A 25,198-nucleotide genomic window follows, 5' to 3' on the forward strand; every position below is an offset into this window, starting at 1 on the left:
TCAGTATTTGTACTGCAAACCACAATGCCCAAAAGAGGGGAGGGGGAGAGAGAGAGAAAGAGAGAGAGAGAGAGAGAGAGAGAGAGGCACAGGCTGTGGGGTGAAGGATAACGGGGAGGGGTGTGTGGAACTGGGGACACTGGTATTGGTGCTGGGAAATGCACACACTAGCGTTGTATAATGGATGTGTTGGAACACTGAAACCTAATCAATCACGAACAGCATTGAAAGGATCTATCTCACAGTGATTCAATAAAAAATATTACAAAAAAAACCTTGTAAAGTCCCCCCCCAAAAAAAAAATTTTGCTTTCCTTGTTCCTTTTGGCAAGGGTGGTGGGGAGGGGGCAGGGGGCCGGGCACTGCCACCGGTGCTCAGGAATTAATACTCCTGGCCGTGCTCTGGGGACCATATGGGATGCCAGGGATCGAACTCAGGTCCGCTGCTTGGCAAAGCAAATGCCCTACCCTCTGCATTATTACTCAGACATGAGAAATATGCTTTTGAAAATAGGCTTCCCAGGGATGGGGGTTCACCAGCAACCCTCCATCCTCCACACGACAGTTCTGCTCTCAGGGCCCCTCCAGCCTGAACTTGTAAGACCACCCAGGAGAGAAGGCGCTTATCCCGCAGGGAGCTGACCTGGGTCCCATCTCCACATTGGGCACCCCCCGCACCCTCCAGCACTGTTGGGAGGGTCCCCTGAGCACAGAGCCAGGAGAGCCCTGAGCAGCCCCCCTCCCCACGGACCATACACATAAAGGAAAACCGAGGCAGGTTCCCTGGAGACCAGCCCAGCGGAGCTGGGGTAGTCAGGGCTGTACCCTCTGCCGGCCGGATTGGCCTTAGGGAACGGAACCCAGGAGCTTTAGGCACGAGGTGGACCTGCATGGGTCCGGACCCAGGTGTCACGTGCCTGCAGGAGAACAGGGCAGAGAATCCCAAGCACCAGGTGAGGTGTCACCACCCTCGGCTGTCCCCTCGGAGAAAAGTGAACTTCAGCCAGAAAGCAAGCAGGTCCAGGGTTTGGTTTTGGGCACGGAGTGCAACCCCTAGACACAGGCCCCACCTCCAGGAGCAGGCCCGCCTCCTGATTGGCCAGGCCTTCCGATTGGCCCCACCCCCACTGTCTCCTGATTGGCTCCTTCTATGGACCTTTTCAAGTCCTGTTTTCTGCAGCGCTCAAACCGGCAGGGTAATGGACAGGGGTGGGCCTCAAGCAAGTCCTTACAATCAATAAAGGGGTTCCTGGGGCGGATCCCTGGCTCAGAACCCCCATGCCAGGAACACTGGTTGCCTCCCAGGTCCTCTGCTTTCAAGGGAAGGAAGGGCTGTGTGAGGGTCCGTAGGGCGCCGTCTGGGCCAGCAGAGAGAGGGAACTTTAAGGTGTAGGGGGGATCCCTGCAGGGGCCGGCCGGACCCAAGCCAGCAGCAACCCAGCTGACTCGGGCACAGGGCTCCCCCCACAGTCCAGCTATGGCTCAGGCACCCCGGGCCTACAGGCAACTCTTTTTTTATTTTGCTTTTTGGGTCACACCCAATGATGCTCAGGGGTTACTCCTGGCTCTGCACTCAGGAATTACTCCAGGCGGTGCTGGGGGGACCATATGGGAGGGCGAGGATCGAACCCGGGACAACCACGTGCAGGGAAAATGCCCTACCCGCTGTCCTACTGCTCCGGCCTACCCCTCCATGGAATTTGACTCAAAAGATCCGGCTGTTCGTCCTGAGGACGAACAGGAGGAAGAACGAGACGGGAGGCTTTTATATAAAAAACAATTGTTGCTTACAAAACAAAACATATGGCAGAGAAAGCTTTTTAAAAAAGAGACAGAGAGAGAGATCGAAGGAAGGCAACGTCCTTGCTACTTCTCCTACGTTAAAAAAAAAAAGAAAGAAAAAAGAAATCCCACTTCTAACTCTTTCCTTCTCTTCCTTAAGGAAAATACTCGGCTGAGGCACAAGGTTGGTGCTGCTGGCCGCTGGCCAGCGCGCACGGCGTCTCCGCGCGGGCGGGGGCCCGGCTCTCGCGCGCACGCGCGGGGATTTAAGGCATTTTCTTTTTCTTCTTCTCTCATTTCGGACCAAAAAAAAACAAAATGTATTTTTGAGTTGCTTTCCCGGTTTATAAAAAAAAAAAAGTTTTTTTTTTAATTAAAAAAAATAATAAAGGAGGTTGAATAGCTCCTTTCAGGCTGGGGCCCTTATCCGGGTGGGGTGCCCTGGAAGCCCCCTCCGGGCCAGTGCCAGGCGGAGCTGGACGCGTCTCTCTGTCCGTCTGTCCATCCGCCCGCCCGCCCGCGGGGAGGCCCTGGGCCTGGGCTGCGGGGCCGAGGTCGGGGTGGCTGGTCCCGCTGGGGCGACCTTCACATGTGCCCGGCGGGGTTATGGGCCTCCCCCAGGCCCGGGTGCGCAGCCGACAGCACCATCTGGGGGTCTCCGACCACGCTGGACACTTTCTCCTCCTCCCGACGCTTCAGGCAGGCGGCTTTGGGGTTCAGGTTCCGCTCTAGGGGAGAGGGGAGAGCACTGTGGGAGCGGCTGGGCGGCGCGGCCCGGGTGCGGGGCTGGGGGCGGCGGGGGCGTGGCGGGGGAGCCCCGCGGGGCGCCGGGCCTACCTCGCACCTGCTGCTCCAGGCCCAGGATGACCTGCACGGCCTGCTGCAGGATGAGCAGTTTGGTCTGCGCTTTGTCCGACTTGAGGTGCAGCTGGCACATGCGCCCCAGCTCCCGGAAGGCCTCGTTAATGTCACGCACGCGCACCCGCTCGCGGGCGTTATTGGCCATGCGCCTCTCCCGGTCCCTCAGGTCTTTCTCCTCCAGGGACAGCGCCTCCTCCGGACTGCTGCGCAGAGCCGCGCACGTGTTAGTTGGCGGCCTGGGCTGCGCCTGCGTGCGCAGGGGCCCCGCGTGTGTGGGGTGCAGAGGGCTTGCGTGCGTGCGTGGGGCGGAGCGGGGTCTGCACGGAGAGGGGGTGGTGTGGGGCCCGTGGGTGTATGTGGGGGTGCAGTGTCACTGCGTATGCATGCAGCTGCAGGGTCTGTGGGTGTATACGGGGGTGGAGGATCAGCGGGTATATATGGGGTTGAAGGGTCTGGGGGGTCTATGTGGGGGTACAAGGTCTGTGGGTATATATGGGGGTGAGGGCCTGTGGGTATATATGGGGGGGTGGGCCTGTGGGTGTATATGAGGGTCTGTGGGTACATATGGGGATCAGGGTATATAGGGGTGGAGGGCTTGTGGGTTACGTAGGGGTGCATGGCCTGTGGGTGTATTTGGGGGTGAGGACATGTGGGTGTCCATGGGGATGAGGGTCTGTGGGTACATGTGGGGGCGCACGGTCTGTGGGTGTACATGGGGGTGAGGGTCTGTGGGGGTGAAGGTCTGTGGGGGTGAAGGTCTGTGGGGGTGGAGGGCCTGTGTTGTATGTGGGGGTGCGGGGCCTGTGGGTGTATTTGGGGGTGAGGACATGTGGGTGTATATGGGGTGGGGGTCTGTGGGGGTGCAGGTTCTGTGGGAATACGGGGCTGAGTGGCCAGTGAGACCCTGAGGACTCGCCGTAAGCCCCTGCCCCCACGAGCACGCCCGGGAACCCTGGGTGCGGGGCTGGCTGGGGAGCACGTGGGTCCCAGCTCTGGGGAGGCTTCAGGGTACCCCAGTCTGCCTGTGCCAGCGCAAGGTGCGGGTGAGAGGCTCCGACGGCCCGGGCCTGTCCCTCGAGGGTCCCTGTACCCAAGAACGACCTCCCTGTCGGCGGGAACCCTGCCTGGCACGACACGGGACCCTCACCTGACTCAGAGGCCGGCCGCCAGCGTGCAGCACGCCCAGCCCCCAGGCCTCCACCCGGGAGCACCAGGCTCCCGAGCTGAGAGGCCCAAGCCCCCATGCCCCCTACCCCCCGGCCTAGCTAGCTGATGACTGGGACAGCCCCAGCCAGGCGGCTGGCCCCCCCACCCCTGGGGTCCTAGCCGGGCCCTGGAGCCCAGGACAAGCGCGCAGACCAAACTGACAGTCAGGCCAGGCCCTGGGGCCGCTTCCTGCCCTCAAGCCCCCGCGGGGCATTGAGGGTGGGCGCCCAGGTGCTCGGGCAGCAAGTGCGAGGTGGGGGGGCTGCCTGGGAAGCCGGGAGGGGGGGACAGCAGAGGCAGAGAGCAGAGAGGCGGCACGAGGACCACCAGGGGAGACGCAGAAGCCTCAGAGCTGAGGGGACAGCGGGCAGGGCCGGGCTGGGTCCAAGCGACAGCTGCAGGAAAGAAAGGGTTAACGGCCGCGGGGGGGGAGGGGCTGGGGGGGGAGAGCAGCGGAATGAGGGCAGAGATGGGGTGGGGGACCTGCAGAGGGAACACTGGCAGTGCTGAGGAGCCAGGCCAAGCAAGACTGGAGGGGAGGTGGGGAGGGGTGGGGGCGGGCGGGCAGAGTCCTCCAAACCGGAATGGGATCCCGGGGTGGGCAAGGTGGAGGGCAGCAATGGAAGGGAAGGCTCAGAGGGGCGGAAGAGGGAGGGTTCAGGGGTGCCCAGAGGCAGGGATACAGAGTGGGTGGGGGTCCCGGAGGGGGAGGAGGGTGGGGAGTGAGGGGGAGGAGTGAATGGAGGTCGAGGAGGGGGGAGGGGCGTTGTCACAGCGGGGGAGAGTGAGGGGTCCCGGGGTGGGGGTGGTGTGCGGAGGAGATGGCGGCGGGGGTGCGGGGGAGGGGGGAGGCGGGGAGGGCGCGGCGCCCCCACTGACCTCGCACCTGCTGCTCCAGGTTGAGGATGACCGACACGGCCTGGTGCAGGATGAGCAGTTTGGTCTGGGGCTTCTCACTGTTGAGGTGCAGCTGGCACATGCGCCCCAGCTCCTTAAAAGCCTCATTGATGTCGCGCACGCGCAGCCGCTCCCGGGCGTTATTGGCCACCCGGCGCTCCTTCTCCCGTTCAGCCTTGTGCTCTGCGGGGACAAGGTCGTCCTCGTCCTCGGCTGGGCTACGGGTGGGAGGGGGGCCGGGCCAGAGGGAGACGGAGCGTGAGGCGGGGGGGCGCGAGGGCGCAGGCGGTCGGCGGCGGGGCGCGGGGGGGCGGGCACCTGGTCCGGGGCCGCAGCGCCTTCAGCTCCTTCTTCTCCTCCTCCGACGGCTCGGCCGCCAGCCCGTTCTCCTCGTCCTCCTTCTCCTCCCGCTTGATCTCGCCCGCCGCCGCGCCGCCTGCGCGCCCCAGGCCTGCACGGGACGAGGGTCAGTGGGGCTGGGGCGATGGCGCGGCGGGGAGGGCGTGTGCCTGGCACGCGGCCCACCCCAGTTCAATCCCCAGCATCGCATAGGGTCCCCCGAGCACCACCGCCAGGGGTCATTCCTGAGTGCAGAGCCAGGAGTGACCCTTGAGCATCGCTGGGTGTGACCCAAAAAGAAGAAAAAAGATGATGGTCGGTGGGGCCCAGCGGGACCCAGCCCCAACAGGCCCCCCACCCCGCCCGAGACCACAGAGGTCTCCCCTGCACTCGCTGACAGCAAAATGAGTCTGGAGAAGGCCGGGAGAGAATGAGAGCCTTGTCTACCGATCTTTCTGCTTCTCTCTTTTGTGTGTGTGTGGGGGCGGGGGGGGGGGTGACACCTGCTTGGAGGAACCTCCACGATGCTGGGGAGCTGGAGGCCCTGGTTCTGCGGTGAACACCCCCCCACCCAGACACCCCACTGTTCTGATTGCACAGTTTAGCGTGTCATGAGGGGCAGCGGGAGAATTGTTGCTAGCCCAGCAGTTGCAACGGGCACCCCCAGGAATAGTGCCAGAACTGAAAAGTCTCGTCAGTGGAGGGGCCCCCGGCACAAGACTAAGGCCCCTGAGCCAAGAGACAGGTCAGTGGGGAAGGGCCAACTGGGACTGGTCACTGGCCAACCCACAGGGTCCCCCAGTCCCTGCCAGAAATGATCCCTGAGTGCAGAGCCAGGAGTCAGCCCTGAGCACTGCAGGGTGTGGCCCCCAAACAAAAACTCTAGGTGGTGGGGTGGGGACGCACATAGGAAGGAAACGAAATGGCCAGGAGGTGACGTGGCGGGAATCCCTTGGCCTAAATGTGCAGCAACTGGAAAGAGGGTCCAGCAGGAGGGGCTGGAGCAATAGCACAGCATTTGCCTCGCACACAGCTGACCTGGGTTCGATTCCCAGCATTCCATAGGGTCCCCCGAGCACCGCCAGGAGTAATTCCCTGAGTGCAGAGCCAGGAGTGGCCCCTGAGCATCGCTGGGTGTGACCCAAAAAAAAAAAAAGTTTTGTGGGGAAGGCACTCGCCTTACATGCAGCTGACCCTGGTTCAATCCCCAGCATCCCAAGGGTCCCCCAAGCACTGCCAGGAGTGATTCCTGAGCATCGCTGGGTGTGGCCCAGAAACCAAAAGCCGAAAAAAAGGGACAGTAACAGGCAGTGGCTGCATACCCAGAAACATCCTGGTCCTGCCAGGCCACAGGACACCCCAGGCCAGGGCGACCAAGCTCCTGTGACTGGACCTAGGGCCTGCCCCCTGGACAAGGACATGCCATGCAGCCACACACAAGGGCGCCAAGTGGGGAGTCCTGAGGGGGGTCAGGGGAGACAAGATGAAGGGACGGGGGTACAGGGCATGGTGATCTCACGGCATGGGAAAACTGGGCATCCTCCTGAAAAGCAGGACATGTGGGAGCCTCAGAACCACACACGAGGAAACCCATGTGCAACAAGGGCCTCAGATGGTTCTAGAATGATCTGGAAAGTGCCTGGCCAGGAAGGCTGTAGGCTGAGTCTGTCTGCCAGGAAGGCAGATGCAGTCGTCAACCCGAGACCTGGCCCCCACCTCACTTCATCTCTCCAGCACCTGTGGGGCCCTGGGGTGCTGTGTGCACCCCTGCCTAGGCTAACCCCTTCTCCCAGGGCTGCCTGGGGCCCTGTGACTTCTGGGTGGCCCCCAATGAGCAGCCAGACTGTTGGATAAAGCCTTTTTTTTGCTTTTTTGGGGGGTCACACCCAGAAATGCACAGGGGTCACCTCCTGGCTTTGCACTCAGGAGTTAATCCTGGAGGTGCTGAGGAGACCCTATGGGATGCTGGGAATCGAACCCGGGTCGGCCACATGCAAGGCAAATGCCCTACCTGCTGTGCTATTGCTCCAGCCCCAGATGAAGCCTTTTTTTAAAATACTTTTTTTTTGGGGGGGGAGGTGGTCATACCCAGCAATGCTCAGGGATTACTCCTAGCTCTGCACTCAGGAGTTTCTCTTGATGGTACTGGTGGACCGTATGGGATGCTGGGGATTGAACCCGGGTCGGCAAGTGCAAGGCAAGCGCCCTACGCACTGTGCTATCACTTCTAGTCCAGATGGAGCCTATTTGACCCCCAACTGCCCAAGCCTGTCCCTGGGGCCAGTTGAACTCTTCTCCCAGCCTCTACCCACACCCCAGCCCGCCTCCACCCCCAGGGTTCTTCTGCACCTGGGCAGAGTCCCTCACTAAAACTGCTGACCAAGTGATGGGTTCACTGCAGCAGCCAGCCCCCCAGCCCGGGCTCCCACTGTGCCCCAGTTTCCTCGGCTGGACCAGGTGCCCTGGGCAGCCGCTACAGGATCCCCACCCTGGTTCCTGCCACCGGAGCGGGACGCGGGGTAACCCCCGGGACAGGCGGGGCTCACTTACTGCTGTACGAGTCAGGGGGCCGGGTGAGGTCAGGCAGGGCGCTAGGTTGGCTGGGCAGGGCGACAGGGTTGTGCGCGAGGCTGGCAGTGCCGGAGAGGCTGTCCTCCGCGTGACCACCTGCCACCTGTCATGAGAAGGGGGCTCAGCGTGGAAGCAGAATAGCCCCTGCCTGCCAGCCCCTCAGCGCCCGGACCCAATCACAAGCCCCGCCCCCACCAGAGCAGATTCACAAGCCACGCCCGCCACCCCGCCCCACTCACCAGGCCCCACCCTTTGCCCCACCCCCACTCGCCAGGCCCCACCCCTCTCCCCGCCCCCACTCACCAGCCCCGTGTGCCGCCCAGACAGAGGCAGGACTGGGCCTGGGAAGCCAGAGGCCAGCGGCCCGTGCCCAGGCAGCAGCCCATGCAGGTCACCGGCTGAGCCCACGGCGTGGCTACGCAGCACATGGATAGCCTCATCCAGGTGGTCCTCCAGCTTGCTCTGTGGGAGGGGCAATGCTGGACATTTGTTCTGCTGTTTCGTTGGGCCTGGCTCTGAGGGATTTTTTTTTTGGGGGGGGGGTACCTGGCTGCACTCAGGGCCAACTTCTGGCTCTGCGCTAAGGGATCACACCTGGTGGGCTCGGGGACCCATATGGGGTGCCGGGGGCAAGGCAAACACCCTCCCCGCTGCACTGTCTCTTCGAGTCCTGTTTTTAAAATTCTGTCTAGAGGGGCCACACTGGCGGCGCCAGGACTTACACCTGGCTCTGTGCTCGGAGATCATGCCTGGAGGGGCTCCGGTAACCCCATTTGGTGCCAGGGATTGAGCCGATGTCAGGAACCCCCAGTCGAGTCCCTTACCCTAACCCTATCCCCGCCCTGTCCTCCCCCTTCAGGCCCTGGTCCTGGCCTTTTATTTACATTTTTGGCCATACTTGGTTGTGCTCAGGGATCAAACCCAGGTTGGCCGTGTGCAAGGCGAGAGCCACCCCACTGCACTATCTCTCCAGCAACCTGATCACGGTCTTATTTATTTATTTTTGGTTTTTGATGCACACGGGTTACTCCTGGCTCATGCACTCTGGAATCACCCCTGGCAGTGCTCAGGGGACCATATGGGATGCTGGGAATCAAACTTGGGTCGGCCGCGTGCAAGGCAAACGCCCTCCCCGCTGTGCTATCGCTCCAGTGCCCGGTCTTATTTATTTTTATGTGTTTGGGGCCACGTGCGGTGATGCTCAGGAGTCCCTCCTGGCTCTGCACTCCGGAATTACTCCTGGCGGGGACTGGGGGACCTCTTGGGATGCCTAGGATTAAATCCGGGTCAGCCGTATGCCAGGCCAGCAGCCTCCCCGCTGTGCTATCACGCTGGCTCCGGTGGTGGTTTTTAAGCAACTGCACCCGGGGCTGACCTGTCAGTGCTGGTGTGGCCTGGCCTCTGGCACGGCTGCTAACAGTACCCCCCGCCCTCCACAAACACTGAGCCACACTTACCAGGCCGTGCAGACCCCCGTCATAGTTGGGCGATAAGGCACCGGGGGCTCCAGCGCGGGGCCACTGTGATGTCCCTGGGAAGGAGATGGGGTGTGTGAAGGTCGGAGGAAGGCGGGCCAGTGAAATCGTGGGCACCAGGCAGTTAAGTCTTCAAGGTGCCTGCAAGGCACGAAGTGGCCACGCGGGGGCGCCCAAGAACGCAAAGCCTGTCCAGGGGCGGTGAAGGCTGGAACCCCACAGAAATGTGCCCAGGCTCTAGACCCCTTTGCTCTCAGAGAAAACCCCCTCCGTCCATCTCCCGGGGTTGGACTGGACTGGGTGCAGACAGTTGGTGCCCAGCACATGATGTTCAGAGCCCATCAGCCCCCTCCTCCTCACACACATACTGGCTCAAGCAGGGCATGAGCCCTGCCTCCTGGCTAGGAGCCATAGCTCGTGGCCACCTCCTCCAAGCAGCCTTCCTGGATGCCAAGAGAAACAGAAACCAGGAATGTGGCGGGGTTCAGCATTATTTTTTCCGTTTGTTTGTTTGTTTGTGTCATACCCGGCAACGCACAGGGGTTACTCCTGGCTCACGCACTCAGAAATTACCCCTGGCGGTGCTCAGGGGAGACCATATGGGATGCTGGGAATCGAACCTGGGACGGCTGCGTGCAAGGCAACCGCCCTACCTGCTGTGCTACTGCTCCAGTCCCGGGATTCAGCTTTCTGACCGTTCCCTGCCCATCCACCCACCCATGCACTGAAATCTGCAGGTACCGGCGACACACCCCCCGCCCCCAACTCTCGGACCCGGGCACAGACCTGCCAAGCCCTGTGGCGGGGAGCCCACGGGCGTGGAGGGGCTGGAGGAGAAGTTATTGCTTGAGTGATCCGGAGAGTAGATCTGGGAGAGAAACAGGCCTCGGGGTCAGGCGGCTGATCCCATGCCCCCTCGCCCCCCTGACCCGCGTGCCCGCGCCTCACCGAGGCCAGCGCCTTCCCCAGGGCGTCTCCGGAGCTGCCGGCCGTGGTCCCTCGGGAGCCTGTGGGAGGAGGGAGGTGAGGCCCACCCCGCAGCTCCCTGCCAGCACCCCCGTCCCCCCGACACGGGGCCCACGCGTGTCTGCACGTACCCAGGAGGCTGTCCGCGCCACTGACGCTCACGGGGGGCGTGTGGCCCGAGACACTGCCATAGGCGGGGGGCCCGGACGAGAAGGACGACACGGCCGGCAGCGCGCCGTTCACCTCCGCGCTGTGCAGCGGGTAGCCCTGCGGAGAGGGGGGCGGGGTCTGGTCAGTGGGGCCCGGGGTGCCGCCCACCCCCCCCCCCCCGGCTGCCTGCGGGGCCTACCATGCGCTCATGCTGGTGCAGACCCCCAAAGCTGCCACCGCTGCCTCCGCCACCGGCCACGGAGCTGCTGCCGCCGCCAGCAGACAGGGGCAGGGGTGACGACCCCCCGCCCAGCATGGGCCCGAAGCCCGCCTGGCCCGGGGGGTTCCAGAGTTCCGCTGAGGGGTGCAGGCTGCCATCTAGGAGAGGGGTGCGGTGAGGTGGTGAGGTGGGCGGGCCCGGGGACCCCCGCCTGCACCCCTCCCCCCGCCAGGGACCCTCCCCCCCATGCACCTGGCATGTAGAAGGGGGCGGGGTAGGCGCTGCTGGGGGTCTTGGCCGCGGGGTAGGCGGGGTCCCTGCCGAAATCATCACCTGAGCCAGGCGGGTACACCTGGAGGGGGACACATGGGTCAGGCAGGAGGGCCCTCCAGAGCAGGTCCACTCGGGACCATGCCCCGGCCCAGAGAGGTTAGTATCCTGAAAACTGCTACACAGATGTCAAAGCCCAGCCAGAAAGGCCCAGTCCCCTCCTCCCACCCCGTTTCAAGAGCCACCGAGCCCAATTCAGGGCAATGCTGGCCAGGCCTGGGAGGGCGAACCCAGGGATGGGGGCACGGCAGGTCCCCACGGGGGGGCTGCCCCAACTCACCGAGGAGGGCAGGCCAGGCGGCACCTTCCGGACCTTCTTGGGCTGAGCATCTGGGGAGAAGGTGAGGGGAGGCGGCATGAGGTCAGTGCCCACAGGCCCCTGGGGGTCCGCCTGCCCCCTGGCCTGGCCCCGAGCCAGGGCACCCCCAGCCTGCACTGGGGCACCCGGCAGAGGAGAGGGCGGCCTGGGAAGGCACGACAGGGTGCAGTGACAGGATATCACGGGGGAACCCCCCGCCCCCTGCGGGCGCCCCACTCACCCAGACCGCTGTCCGCGGCTCTCCGCCGGGGGTAGGATGAGTAATACGGGGAGCCTCCCTTGGCGGCCGACGGGGACAGGGGGCTGGGGCTGCTGAGGGCCAGCTCGCCGGGCAGGAAGCCAGCCTGAGGCAGGAACGGGGTGTCAGCGGGGGTCTGCGCCCCGCCCCCCACAGCCCCGCCGGCCTCCAGGATCCCACCACCCGGCAGACTCGGGGGTCACCCACGGGAACAGCAAGCAACAGGGCTCTGCCAGGATCCCCCAGGGACCCCCTCGGACAGTAGAGGACCCCCCAGGATCCAAGTGAGGGCCCCCCCCACCCCAGACAGTGGGGGTGCCACCCGCCCGCTGCCCACCTCACCTGGGTCAGGCTGCCGACGCCCGCGTCTCTCCCGAAGGCGGGGTACGCCACGCCCCGCTCGCCACCCTTGCCTGCAGGTGAGACGAGGTTACCGGATGCTGACGAGGGTGTCCCCAGGGCCGAGGGCTGACCCAGACGCTCCATCCTGCCTGCCTGCTGCCAGGCCCCTGGCCAGTGGCCCAGCCCGGGACCCCAGAGCTGCTAACTCTTCCGGCGAGAGAGAGTCAGCTCAGAACCAAGTGTGACCGCAGCAGTGGGAGTCTGGCTGCAGACTCCTGGATGCAGCCTTGCCTGAAGCCTGTCGGGTCAGCTCTGGAAGCAGGGAAGTGTGTGGCCTCCCGCACCCGCTCCCCACACCGACCCACCCACGGCGGGGGGAGGGGGGGTGTCAGACCCGGCAGTGCTCAGGCCTGACTCCTGCTGCCGGGGGGGAGGATCACACCCGGCAGTGCTCAGCCCTGACTCCTGCTGCGCTCAGTGATCATTCTTGGCGGTGCTCGGGGTACCCAATGGGGAGCTGAGGATGGATGGGACCCTGGTGGGCTGCATGCAAGACCAGCGCCCTCTCGGCTCCGGCCCTGAAGGACTGACTCTAACTGAACTTGACCCGACGCTGCAGCCACTGGCGATCGGGGGCACACAGGACCCCCAGGGTGGGCAGCGTGGACTCCAGGAGGGATGACCGTGCCCGGCGCCGTGCCAGGGCTGGGGGTCACCCCACCTCCCCACTTGTGTCCTTCTGGGTGGCAGAACTTAGGAAGCCACACAGAGTGACCTGAGTACCCTCCCCCCCCCGCCAATCACCCCGTGGGCTGGGCCCGGCCTACAGGAACCAAGTACAGGCCTCTGGACAGGAAGGGGGGTCGCTGGGAGGGGAAGCTGGGGTTCTGAGAAAGGGCCCCGGGGACAGCCAGCAGGTGGACCGGGCACTGGGAAGAGGCAGGCGGAAGAGACGAAGGGGAACCGTGGGCAGAGGGTACCCCAGGTCAGGGCCGGGTCCCCCACCCCCCCAGACAGCACAGCCGTGAGGGCGCCGGCCTTGCACACGCCTAACCCGGGCTCAATCCCTGGCACCCCATATGGTCCCCCAAGGACCGCCAGGAGTCAGCCCTGAGCACAGAGCCAGGAGTCAGCCCTGAGCACCACCGGGTGTGGCCCAAAAGCTACAAACAAAAACAGACTTGAGCGAGGCCAGAGTGACAGGACAGCGGGGAGGGTGCCTGCTGGCCTTACACACGGCTGACCCAAGCTCCACTCCCGGCGTCCCATGGGGCCCCAAGCACTCCCAGGACTGATCCCTGAGTGCAGCCAAGAGTAAACCCTGATGGGGCTGGAGTGATAGCATAGAGGGTAGGGCGTTTGCCTTGCACGTGGCCGACCCGGGTTCAAATCCCAGCATCCCATATGGTCCCCTGAGCACCGCCAGGGGTGATTCCTGAGTGCATGAGCCAGGAGTGACCCCTGTGCATTGCTGGGTGTGACCCAAAAAGCAAAAAAAAAAAAAAAAAAAAAAGAGTAAACCCTGAGGGGCTGGAGCGATAGCACAGCGGGTAGGGGGTTTGCCTTGTATGTGGCCGACCCAGGTTCGATTCCCAGCATCCCATAGGGTCCCCCGAGCACCACCAGGAGTAATTCCTGAGTGCATGAGCCAGGAGTAACTTTTGTGCATTGCCGGGTGTGACCCCCCCCCTCAAAAAAAAAAAAAAGAGTAAACCCTGAGCATCACTGGGCGTGGCCTTCCCCTCCCCCCTGCCAGACTCAAGGGGCAGAACGACAGGACAGAGGGGAGAACGTGGGTCTGACATTGCCTCTGGTCCCCGGCCACCTGCCAGGAGGGATCCCGTAGCGCAGAGCCAGGAATAACCCCTGAACACCAGCAGGTGTGGCCCCCAAACAAAACGAAACATCAGACTTGGGGCCAGAGCCGTAGGTGAGCGGGGAGGGCGTCTGGCTAGCACTCGGCCGGCCCGGGTTCGCTCCCCAAGCACGAGCACGAGCATGGAGCCAGGAGCAAGCTCTGAGCATTGCTGGGTGTGACCCTCCCCACCTTCCTGACCAAAGGTTAAAAATAAATAAATAAATAATAAAAGAAAGAAAGAGGGGCTGGAGCGATAGCATAGTGGGTAGGGCCTGTGCCTTGCACGCAGCCAACCCGGGTTCGAATCCCAGCATCCCATATGGTCCCCTGAGCACCGCCAGGAGTAATTCCTGAGTGCAAAGCCAGGAGAAACCCCTGTGCATTGCCGGGTGTGACCCAAAAAGCAAAAAAAAAGAAAGAAAGAAATCAGCCCTGAGAGCCTCCCCCTCCCCGCCCCCCACAGGGGCTCTGGAAGTTGTGCCCCACCAAGGGGCTCCCAGACGTGACCCACGTGGCCGAGAATGGAGCTGGGCCCCGTGCTGGGGGCAGGGTCTGCCCACCTCTTGTCACCCCCGCCCCCGAAACAGCACTGTCCCCCTCGGGACTCCTGAGATGACGTCTGGGGTGTGTCCGCCCCGCCCCACCCCACCCCGGCAGGAAGTGGGAGCCCCCCGTCCCCACCCCCGGCCCAGGGACACTCACCACTGAGCCCAGGGCCCAGAAATGTGGATGAAGGGAGGCTGCTGGGGGGCTCGCTGAAGTGGGCGCCGGCTCCGTAGGTCTGTGGGGACATGGGCTGGTGAGGGGGGCTGCGTGCACCCCCGCCCCGTTCGGGTGGGGGGTGGGGGAAGGGCGTCTGGGGGTCAGGCTGGCTGAGCCCCGGGATCCTCGTGTTCCCCTCCCCGCCCCGAGGACGCAGGCTCTGCCGGCCCTTCTCACCCGGCTGCCGTCGAACGAGGAGCTATTCTGGTCTCCAGGGGCCCAGGAGCCCGAGCTGGGCCGGTCCTCCAGAGCTGGGGGGCAGGAAGAGAAGGATCAGGGTCACACCCCAACCCCCACATTGTGGCCAACCAGCACAGGACCCCAGCTCAGAGTACCCCAGTGACTTTGATGCTCTGTCACATCCGCACTCCCGTCACTTTGCCCAGGACAGGCGCTGGCAAGCAAACTCCTACCCAACCCTCCGAACCCCGGCCACCATGCCCCGCCATCCCAGCAGAGTCCCCCGAGAGCAGTTTCCAACGGGCCTGCCTGAATCCTGGGAAAACGGAGGTGGGGGGATGGGAGGGGTGGGGGCTGGCAGGGGCACCAACATCTGTGTGGGCAACACAGCACAGATGCCACAGACACCCTCCAGGAAGAATCGATTCCAAATCCGCAGACAGGAATGTAGGGTCCCAGAGGGGGCAGGGCTCACCCTCCTGGCGCAGAGAGCCAGGGTTGGGTGGGGCCCTTATCTCGCAGAGCAGACAGGAGGCCTGGGGTTGGGGGCGCTCTGCTCCCGCACATGTATCCCCCCCCACCCCGTGCCACGGTCTCCCTCGCTGTACATAAGTTTCTGAACAGACCCCACTGGTGGGGACTTACAGATCTGGGGGTGCTTACAGACCTCACAGGCTATACCTGGCCCCTGCCCTGGCCTCCCCCAACACTAGAAACCACTGCCTCCCCACCCCCCCACCCCCAGCTTTCTATTTCAGCGCTTTTGTGTTAATCATTCCCCCCCTGGAGAATCGGTGTTTAATTGCTGCCCGATTTGCATAATTATGCATATTAATCACAGTACCTAATGAATATTCATACACCTCATTTAGATTTTTGTTTTCTAATCAAAAATTTCCAGCGTGATTATAGGGAGGAGGGGAGGGGGCTGGGGTGCAGTCTTGTAAGATAGGGGGCCTGAGGGGGGTTCTGGAGTCTCTGGGAATCCAAGCAGTATCTGCCAACAGATCGGGGGAGGGGGGTCCTGATTCCAAAATGCCTGATGCCACTTGTCCCTGATTTAGAGGTGGTAGAGGGGTGAGTGGTGGGGGACCTTGGGTAAGGCACCAACAGGCCCTGCCTCAGTTTCCCTGAGCCAGTGGGAAGGTGCATCTAGGCCCTGGGGCCCTCAAGGCTAGCCACAAGGACCGCAGCTCCACTGATCCCCAAAACCCCCCTCAGATGGCCCCCCAAGTATAAAACGCCAACCCCTCCCCCACCCCAGAACAGTTATGGAAGCTTCCTCCCCCCCCAGTTAATTATGCATCTTAATAACCTGCGGATGAATGTTCGTGCCGGGCAGTAATTAACAGGCCCCCACAGACCCAGGACAGGGGCTGTGCCATGCTAGGGCTGTGGGGACCATCGGTGAGGGTCCCAGGGTCCAGTCTGGGCCCCCTGCGCCTCCTTGAGGGAATCGCGTTCATCGGCCTGTGTGCCCACAGCAGAGGGGCCGGGCACAGGCAGCCAGCAGCAGCTGGCCCGGGGGGCTGGGTGCCCCCTGCCTCTCCCAGGCCAGGCCTTGGCTGATGGCCTCCCTCCATCCAACTCCGTGCCAGGGCCCGGGAGGCACTTCACGTTCCATTAAGGAACTAAAGTGGGGAGAGGGGGACGAGGGGGACGGGTCAGAGCAAAAGGACAGCGAGGAGGGCACTGGCCGTGCACACAGCTGACCGGGACTCAATGCCCGGCTCCCCTGAGCCCAGCCAGGAGTGACCCTGAGCCCAGCTGGGTGTGGCCCAAAAAAAAAAAAAAAAAAACCACGGGTGCGGGGTGGGGGGGGGAATGCTGGGAAACCAGGGACTCTGGGTCTAGCGCACCTGAGCGTGATAAGGTGAAGGGCCGTCGTACGCCCCACCTGAAGGGGATCCCCAGCCCCTTCCGAAGGAACAGAGTGGGGAGGGGTCTCACACAGCCAGAGACCCCCAAGGAGTCAGGGCCCCCCTGACTTGCGGTTCTCAGACCCTTGCTGGAGGGGCCGGGCTGGAGAGGCCCAGGTGACGCCAGGGACAGGGTGTGTAACCCCCGTGCCCCACACCCGAGCTCCAAGGCCCTGGGAGCACAGCGCTGGAATGGAGGCCATGGGGGCACGGGTGAGCCGTGGATGGAACCCGGGGCCAAGCGTGTGAGGGGAAGGGTCCCTCCCACACGGCATGGGGACCCAGGAACCCCATGGGTGAAGGCAGGTTTGAAGATCGGAGCGGAGGTCAGTGATGGTGACGCCAAGGAAGGGGCCCGTAGAGACGGCGGGGGACAGGGACCCGCACAGACACCGCACCGAGGTCCCCAAGGCCACGGCGGGGCTGGCAGGACGCCAGGCGTAGTGGGGAAGGCCTGCCGGATGGGCAGAGAGAGGGGGCGAGACTCACTGGGCCCCCCAGGGCCGGAGGGAGAGGAGGCCAGGGAAAGCGCTTGCCTTGCACGAGGCCGAGCCCTGCTCGCCCCCGGCACCAGGACAGTCCCCAGAGCCCCACCAGGAGTGACCTCCGGGCACAGAGCCAGGAGTCAGCCCTGCGCAGAGCTGGGAGTGGCCCCCGGCAATGCACCACAGGGGTTACTCCTGGCTCTCCACTCAGGAATTACTCCTGCCGGTGCTCAGGGGACCCTATGGGATGGCTGGGAATCGAACCCGGGTCGGCCGTGTGCAAGGCAAACGCCCTACCCGCTGTGCTATTGCTCCAGCACCAGGAAGTGATTCTTGAGTGCAGAGCCAGGCCTAATCCCTGAGTATCACTGGGTGTGACCCCCGTCCCCCCCAAAAAAAAAAGAAAAAGAAAAGGAAGAATACCTATATGCTTGCCTAGAGCAGAGAGGGCGCTTGCCTTGCACCCAGCCAGGCTAGGTTCGATCCCCGGCCCCCCACAGGGCCCCCCAAGCCCTGCCAGGAGTGAGCAAAGCACGTGCCTCCCCCCAATACTATCTCTCAGCCCTTCTCTGTTCAGTCGAGCCTCAACTTCCTAACGTGTTTCCAGGGCAGTCGGCCTGGGGCTGGGGTCCCTCCCGCAGTACAGGGGCTTAGATCCCCATGTGCAGCCTATTTGGGGACACAGCCCCTCCCGACTGGCACCAACTTTTCGGTAAAGCCTCGGCTCACAGCAACACCGGGGGGCCGGAAGGAGGAGGTGCCGCCAGCACACCTTCTCCAGATGGAACCCTGGCGACACTGAGCAGCAACTAACACGGCTCCAGGATTCGGGACTGGGACACATACGAGCCACGAGGCCGCTAATGCTGCCGCGCGACCTTTCCTAAAACCTGAAAACATACAATCTTTGAATGGAAAACTAATTATCAAATGCCTCCTTATTAGGGTTATCTTGTTTGGGGATATAACTCCCACAACAATAGTGAGTTTTGTGTTGAAATATGGAACGTAATCAAGGTGAAGAGAAAATAAAGTGAAATTCATCAGTTATACAGTTGGGGGGCAGGGGGTATACCGGGGATTTTGGTGGTGGAATATGGGCACTGGTGAAGGGATGGTGTTTGAATATGGTATAACTGAGACATAAACCTGAGAACTCTGTAACTTTCCACATGGTGATAAAATTGTTAAAAAAATAAAAATTAATAAAAACAGGGGAAAAAAAAGCCTCGGCTCAGACACAGAGGGACTCCCGGCTGACACCAGACAGCGGGTCACCAGGCAGGGGTCCCTGAGACATGACACCCAGCATCAGGGCAACCCAGTACCTGGAGGAGGTTGAGGCCCCGGGGGAAGGGTCCTGCTGTCTCTGATGTCCCCCGCCCTTACCCCTGCCATACACACACACCCTGTTTGCCAAACACACACCCAGGAACACAACGCAGCCCAGCCATGAGGGGCTGAAGGCAGGTCTCGAGCACTGGTCTGGTGAGGGGGACACCGGGTGAGAAGGCCTGGCCCCCGCCTCCAGGAAGTCCTCAGGGCCAGCCCTCTCCTGGGCAGGGAAGTGGCAGCATCTGGGGGGCTGGGGGGGCAGTTTGGGGGAGGGGGCGGAAGCCGGTGGGGATTTCCAGAGCCAGAGAGGCTCTGGCCAGCCCCGCAGTCACTTCCCCAGATGGCAGAGGGCAAAGCAGGACATGGCAGTGGTGGGGACAGGAGGGGGTGACCAATGACCCCCCAATTCCCCTCTGGCCACCGCCCATGGACACCCCCACGGGACGCAGGCCTGACTCGAGACTCCCCAGGGCCACATTCCCCCTCCCCCCACAGGGTGAGTGCCCGGGGGGCAGTACCCGGGCCTGGTACAGAAGCAGTGGGGACGCCAACACCCCCCCAAAGGCGAACAGGCCCCACCCTCCTCCCTGCGTGCCACGTGACGCGACAGGCAAGACCCGAGTCCCTGAGCCGTGGGCCCGGCAGGCACCCCAGCCGCCCCTGCCCCCTGTGACCAGGAGCTGGGCAGGACATGGCTAGGACTGCGGCCCCCCCCCATGCTGAGGGACGGAGCCCCAGTCTCTGTGGAAATCACAGGGTCCCTATTCGAGCCATCACCCCGGACCCCGGCCCCTCCCGACCCAGCCCAGCTCCTCCAAGACCTACCTGAGCCTCCAAACTGGGCAGTGGCCAGGGGAGCAGGCCGGCCCTTCCCGTTGGGCACAGGCAGCGGGAACATCTGGGGGAGGGGCAGGGTCAGAGGTCAGGGCCGGGCCCCAGCAACCCACAAGTCCCCTCCACACTCTCAAGGCCCGGAGAACCCCACACAGCCCTCCTCCGCCCACCACTGACAGGATCGGGACCCTCCCCGTCACGGGGGGGGGGGTACTGTGGTCGAGGGTCCCCCACAGCACCCCTCGGAAGGGGCCCCCGGGGCTGGAAGCGCAAAGACAGCGAGGAGGGCGTTTGCCTTGCACACAGCCAGCCCGGGTTCGATCCCCGGCATCCCAGAAGCTCCCGCTGAACCCCACCAGGAGTAATTCTGGGGTGCAGAGCCAAGAGTCAGCCCTGAGCACCATGGGGTGTGGCCCCCCCCACAAACACACACAAAAAAGGGACCTTCCAGAAGGGAAAGGCGAGGCTGTCAGGAGGTCAGAGGCGCCAGAGCGCCCATGGGTGCACCCAAGGGCAGGCCCGGCTCCCCCCAGGCTGCTCGGCTCGGGACTCAGCCCTTGTGATTCCGGGGAGCCCAGACTCCAGCTGCCCTCTTGGATCCCCCATACACACCTTTTTTTCTCCCCCATTTTTGGGGCCACACTCAGAAATGCTCAGGGCTGACTCCTGGCTCTGTGCTCAGGGATCACTCCTGGCAGTGCTCAGGGGTCCTCCTTCTGGGGTGCTGGGGACCGAACTCGGGCCAGCTGAGGGCCAAGTGAACGCCCTCCCACCGTCCTGCCCCTCAGCCCCGTTAGGCTCTACCTTCTAACTAGGGAGGGGGGCTGCAGGCGCCCCTCTCTTCACCCCCACCTTTCTCCTCCCCGTTTGTTTTTATTTTTGGCTTTTTGCTTTTTGGGTCACACCCGACAATGCACAGGGGTTACTCCTGGCTCTGCACTCAGGAATTACTCCTGGTGGTGCTCAGGGAACCCTATGGGATGCTGGGAATCGAACCTGGGTCGGCCGCGTGCAAGGCAAACGCCCTACCCGCTGTGCTATTGCTCCAGCTAGTTTTGGCTTTTGGGGGGTCACACCCAGCGATGCTCCGGGGTTACTCCTGGCTCTGCATTCAGGAATTTCTCCTGGCGGTGCTTGGGGGTCCATATGAGATGCCAGGGACTGAACCAGATCTGCTACGTGCAAGGCAAACACACCCCCCTGCTTTGCTTCTTTGAAAGCGTTAGCTCTGGCCAGGATCTGCCCAGCTCAGAAACCAATGCTGCTTTGGGGGCGGGGGAAGGAGGCAGGAGCACTGTGAAGTGGAGCCCCCTGTGGCTGGGGCACACTCAGCTCACAATTCTCAAGGCCAGGAGGCTGAAAAAATCTCCCCCTGAGTATTCTCTGCCAGGGGACCCCACGCCCAGGCTGCCTCAGCTTCCTCAGGGCAGGTCACAGCTTCTGGGGGAGTCAGGGCGGAAGCTGGAGTTCCGACCCACCTCTGGGTTCCGGCCCAGTGGTCTGCGACTTAGCCGTTGACACAAACAGGCAGCAGCTCGCAGCCTTGCTCACTGAGGCACAGCGATGGAAATGGGCAGCCCCCCCCCACTACAGAGGTCTGGCTGGCCCCCTGTGCATGTTCAAGAAGGGGTTAGATTTCAACCAGACAACTTAAAACTGCCCCTCGCCCCCTGCCCCAGCTTGTCTCACACCCAGGAGGGCTTCCCGGAGGTGAGAGTGAGATGGAGGGAACTGGGGGTGTGTCTGCCCAGCCTCAGGGTCCTGCTTGGGCAACGTTCCCATTGTACAGATGGAAAAGCTGAGGTCACAGGTAGGGCTGTGCCCAGGCAGGAGCTGGAGGCCTGGGGGGGAGGGGGTCTGGGACACCCCCAGGCCGGAGAGGGAGGGGCTGGGGGGCGACAGGTGTGGTGGGGAGCAGGCAGAGCCTGGGCAGCGGCCAGCTGGCCCTGGGCAGCGCTCACCATACTGAAGTCCAGGAGGTCGCTGAGTTCCTTGTCGGTGCCCACGGGCGCCATCCTCTGCGGCTGGTTCATCCTCTGGGGGCGGGGGCTGGGGGCCCGCTGGGCTACAGCTGGACCTGGAGAGGGGTGGGGACACATGCAAGGGGATATGGGGAGGGCTGAGTGGCGAGCAGGGATGGGTGCTTGTCACTGGGGTGGGGGGCAGGGCAGCGAAAAATTGGGGGGTGGGGAGATTTGAGTCCCAGGCTAAACAATGGAGATGTAGGGGGGGGAATCTGGGGATCTGTGCTCACTAGGATTCCCCAAACTCCCAGGACGACCACCCTGGGATCAAGTTGCAGAGCTCAGGATGAAAAAGGGAGAAGGAGGGGGGGAACCGTCCCTCCACACCCGCCCATCCCCACCCCCAGGCGCTACAGCTCCCATTTCCAGCCTTGGGGCCTCCAGCAGGCCCCGCCCCGGGAGGGGAGGGGCTACCAGGCCCCGGCTAAGCCACGCCCCTAAAGGGAGCTGGGCCCGGCCCCGCCCCCGGCGCAGACCACGCCCTGGATGGGGAGGGGTGGCCAGGCCCCGCCCCCGGGAAATTTGGTGGACCCTCCTCCCCCAGCAGCTGTCATGGCACCTTGTGGGTCCCTCACCCCCAAAATTCAGAGCGAAGGAGTCTCCCAAGTCAGAGGGCGAAACCCCTCGCCACTTCTCGACCAAAGTGAGCCCTGCACAGGGTCGGTACCCGCAAAGGTCCTCGTTGACGACCCCCCACCCCCCACTCCCCACAAAAATGCTGTGCAAACTCTGAACAAAAATCCTAGACTGCTGTAATGTCACCACGGATCTGGGGATTATTTTTAAGCAACTCTGAAAAAATCCCCTTGCCTCCCGCCCAGAAGTGGGGTGGGGGGCGCGCGAGACCAGGGTATCCCCTCCTCCGTATCCCCACCCCCAACACGGCCCCACGGGGCTCCATTCCGCTAAAGGGGGCTGGGGGACTTCCACCTGCCAGGCCCCGTCCCAGCCCCAGAAGACTGAGCAGTTAGCGGCACAATCCCACCACCCCCGCCCGCCCCAGCTCCTCCCCGGGGGGGCCCCGGCGGGGTGGGGGCGGCCCAGGAAACACCGCGAGGCCCGGAGGGTCCCGAGGTCGCGAGAGACCCCACGTGAGACCCGGAGGAGCCCCCCTCTTTGTTTGCCAACTGGAGATGGGGTGTGAAACGGAAGCCCCGCGCCCCCCCTCCCCCCGCCAAGTTTTTTCTTGCTTAAAGAAGAGTGGGGCGGGGCGGAGGGGGGGAGGACGCGTGGAAACTGAGTTTTTTTTTGGGGGGGTGGGGGACAGGAATATGAAACCAGTTGTTGCTTTTTTTTTCTTTTTCTTTTCTGGTGGAAGGAGTTGAAACCGATTTTACAGGCGACTTGGGAGAGGGGGAAGGGGGGAACCGAAACAGCTCTGGTTCTAGGGGAGTTGAAAGTCTTGTGGGGTGTCACCAGAACTTTGGGGGACTCGGAAGGAGTTCGCGAGCACTTGGAGAGAAGGCGGCCCCACAAACGCTTTGCTTTCGGAAAGGGGGGAAGGGAAGGCAAGGCGGAGAGGCCGGGCAAAGCAAACCAGCCCTCCCCTCCACAATACCCCCCCCCCTACACCCCCCCTGCAGCCGGTGCCCGCGGCGCACAGCCCGGGAGCCTTTGAAGCTCGGGGCGCTGCCGCCGCCACCGCGTCCCGCGCCCCAGCCGCCGCCGCTCCCCGCACTAACGCGGAGCAGATGTTCCCCCCGCCGGCCCCCACCAGCACCCCCAGCCCCCCAGCTCTTCGACCTGAGCCCACAGAGCACGCCGACACCTTCCCCGGCGCAGCAGACAAAAGAACCCTCCCTCCTCCCGCGCGCCCCCTCCAAACTCCGGAGCCCGGCCCGGACCCCTCCCGAGGTGGCGCGGGGGGAAGGGGGCGCCCCTAGGAATCCCCCACCACCACCTCTTTGAGATGGGCCGGGCCCCGGGGGCTGGGGGGGGGACCCTGCTGCCAAGTTGGGCGGTCCATCCCGGCGGCCCCGCCCGGGGCTCCGCAAAGTTTCCCCAAGTGCCAGGCCGGGCAGGAGAGGGGGAGGCGCGGGCCTGGCGCGCGCGGCCCCCTCCACGTCGCCGCGCACCCCCCCACCCCCCGCACCCCGTCCCCGCGGAAAGTTGGAGAACAATGACTCCCAGCCAGCCGCCGCCGCCGCCCGTCGGCCTGGCCCCCGGCGGGAGCGCAACCCCCAACTTCCCCGCGCCGCCCCCCATCCACGACGCGGGGAGGCCCAGGGTCAACTTTGCACAAAGCGCACGCGGGGGGCCCGAGGGGAGGAGAGTAGGCGGCGGCGGCGGTGTTACCTGCTCGGCGCGGCCGGGCCCGCAGTTCGCGGGGGGCGGCGGCATGAACCGGGCCCCCCCCGGACAAAGGGGCGCGAGCCGGGGGCCCCCCCGAGGGGCGCGCGCGTGGGTGGCGGCGCGTGTGGCTCGGGGCCCCCTCCCGTGGGGTCCGCTGCGCCGCGGGGCACGAGAAGGAGCTGGGGGCTGGCGGAGCGGCGTGCGCGGTGCCCCGCGCTGCCCGACGGCCCGCGGCGTTGGGTCGGGTCTGTCCGGCCCGCTACGCCCGCGGCCGCCGCCGCTGCCTCATCTTCCTGCGGCCGGAGACATGTTCCGCCCCCCGCCCCGCGCCCCGCAGGCTCCGCCCCCCACAGGCTCCGCCCCCGTCCCGCCTCTCCCGGCCGCGCCGCGGATCCCTCCGCCGCCACCGCTGCTGCCGCCGCCGCCGCCGCCGCGCCCTGGGCGAGCTCTTCGGGAGCGCCCCTCAGGAAGCGGCTCTAACCCCTCGCGTCCAGGAGCCTGAGGGCGGAGGGCACCCGCCGCGGAGGGGAAGAGGGGAAAAAAATTCTGCCGAAAAGCGCGCAGAGGGGGAGGGGATTATCGCTCAGTGCGGAGGCGTACGTGCCTGGGGAGCCGCAGCACCTATGACGCCAAGCGGGGCCGGGACCGTGCGATGGAAAGATAAGGCCGAGCGGAAGCTGGCCAATCGGAGTGCGGGAAATCGGGATTGGCGCGGTTGGCAGCCATTCGAGACGAGGGCCCGCCCACAGCGCAGTCCAGCGAGGAAAGAGGCGGAACTCTTCTGAACGAGAGTCCGCGAGAAGCGCTGGCAGCCCGGGGCTCGCGAATTTTATTCTCGGGCCCGGGCGGCGGCCCCGGCGGCCCCGACGGCCCCGACGGCCCCGACGGCCCCGAGCTCCTAAGAGCTGGCCCCAGGTGCGGGACGTTGCGAGCGGTCATGCCAGGCCCTGCAGGGCATGAGTCAGGCCCATTATACGGGCGGACAACTGAGGCCAGCTGCGTCTCAGGCTCCCGCGTGCAAACCCTCCGACTTGCTGCTTTCTTTGGCCTGCCTGCGTCGCCTTGAATTTTGACCCTAGTTTGCACAGGACTTTTGCATCTCTGTGACCACTTCACACCCTAAGTGACCCCTCTCACGGGAGACCGGATACCTAGTCATAAGTGAAAGTAACTTGCTTTCCAGACAGAAAAGGCAACATTGTTTCAAGGCCCTTTGTTTGCAAAGGGAAATCTACACTTATTTTGACCCGATTGGGGGGGGTGCCCAGAACCGACTAAGATCAGGACCTACTCCTGGCTAAGTGCGCCAGGAAGGGTCACTCTTGGGGGGGCTTCATGAAGCCTATACGGTGACCGGGGATTGAACCGGGGTCGGCTACATGCAAGGCAAGTGCCTTCCCTGTTGTACTTTCTTGCCTCAATTGACAGCCATTTGCAAGCTTGGTCGACCCTGTCTCCTGAGCTCTTGGCCACCGTATCCTGGTTCTGGAGCTTTCCAGGTTCAAAGAAGGAGGGATTCTCAGAGGAGGGACCAGTGGATAAGACTCAGAATAGGGGTCAGAGGAATAGTACAATGGGGAAGTCTGAGCCATTATACAACTTTGTCTTGCGCACACCCAAGTTCTATCCCCTGCATCCCATAGGGTCCCCCAAGCACTGCCAGGACTAATTCCTGAGTGCATAGCCAGGAGTAACCCCTGAGCACTGCCCGGTGTGTTGCAAAAAACAAACAAACAAACAAAAAAAGAATAAGAAAAAGGAAAATAGTACAATGGGTAGGGCCTTTGCCTTGCAAGCAGCTGACCCTAGTTCGA

The 25,198-nt window shown here is 63.6% G+C and overlaps 1 protein-coding gene across 7 annotated transcripts; it reads right to left on the reverse strand.

The window, feature by feature from the left end:
* Positions 1–1,737: 1,737 nt before the first annotated feature.
* On the reverse strand, positions 1,738–23,727 carry TCF3 (transcription factor 3). 7 transcript variants are annotated; one of them, XM_055129130.1, is made up of 19 exons: positions 23,388–23,727; positions 21,030–21,145; positions 19,060–19,132; positions 14,493–14,566; positions 14,256–14,334; positions 11,696–11,766; positions 11,336–11,459; positions 11,077–11,126; positions 10,719–10,818; positions 10,446–10,624; positions 10,228–10,363; positions 10,079–10,137; positions 9,917–9,998; positions 9,113–9,186; positions 7,959–8,117; positions 7,635–7,758; positions 5,064–5,196; positions 2,619–2,842; positions 1,738–2,509 (listed from the first exon to the last, which is right to left on the reverse strand). In XM_055129130.1, the coding sequence occupies exons 2-19, from the start codon at positions 21,099–21,101 to the stop codon at positions 2,367–2,369; spliced, it is 1,956 nt and encodes a 651-aa protein (XP_054985105.1). In that variant the 5' UTR covers positions 21,102–21,145; positions 23,388–23,727; the 3' UTR covers positions 1,738–2,366. The 7 variants fall into 7 exon arrangements, with proteins under 7 accessions (XP_054985105.1, XP_054985104.1, XP_054985102.1 ...); XM_055129129.1 differs by having other exon boundaries at positions 1,739–2,509; positions 2,619–2,845; XM_055129127.1 differs by lacking the exon at positions 2,619–2,842 and adding an exon at positions 4,728–4,963 and having other exon boundaries at positions 1,740–2,509.
* Between the last annotated feature and the right edge of the window lie 1,471 nt (positions 23,728–25,198).

This window comes from Sorex araneus, chromosome 2 (genome assembly GCF_027595985.1).
Source record: "Sorex araneus isolate mSorAra2 chromosome 2, mSorAra2.pri, whole genome shotgun sequence".
NCBI lineage: Eukaryota > Metazoa > Chordata > Mammalia > Eulipotyphla > Soricidae > Sorex > Sorex araneus.

Coding starts and splice junctions, on each gene's coding strand:
- TCF3 (XM_055129127.1), bottom strand. CDS start 21,101: ATGAACCAGCCGCAGAGGATGGCGCCCGTGGGCACCGACAAGGAACTC. Junction 14,567..19,059: donor TGCCCAGTTTGGAGGCTCAG/GTAGGTCTTGGA, acceptor CCTGCCCCCCAG/CTCTGGAGGACCGGCCCAGC. Junction 5,197..7,634: donor GCCCCCTGACTCGTACAGCA/GTAAGTGAGCCC, acceptor CGTCCCGTGCAG/GCCTGGGGCGCGCAGGCGGC.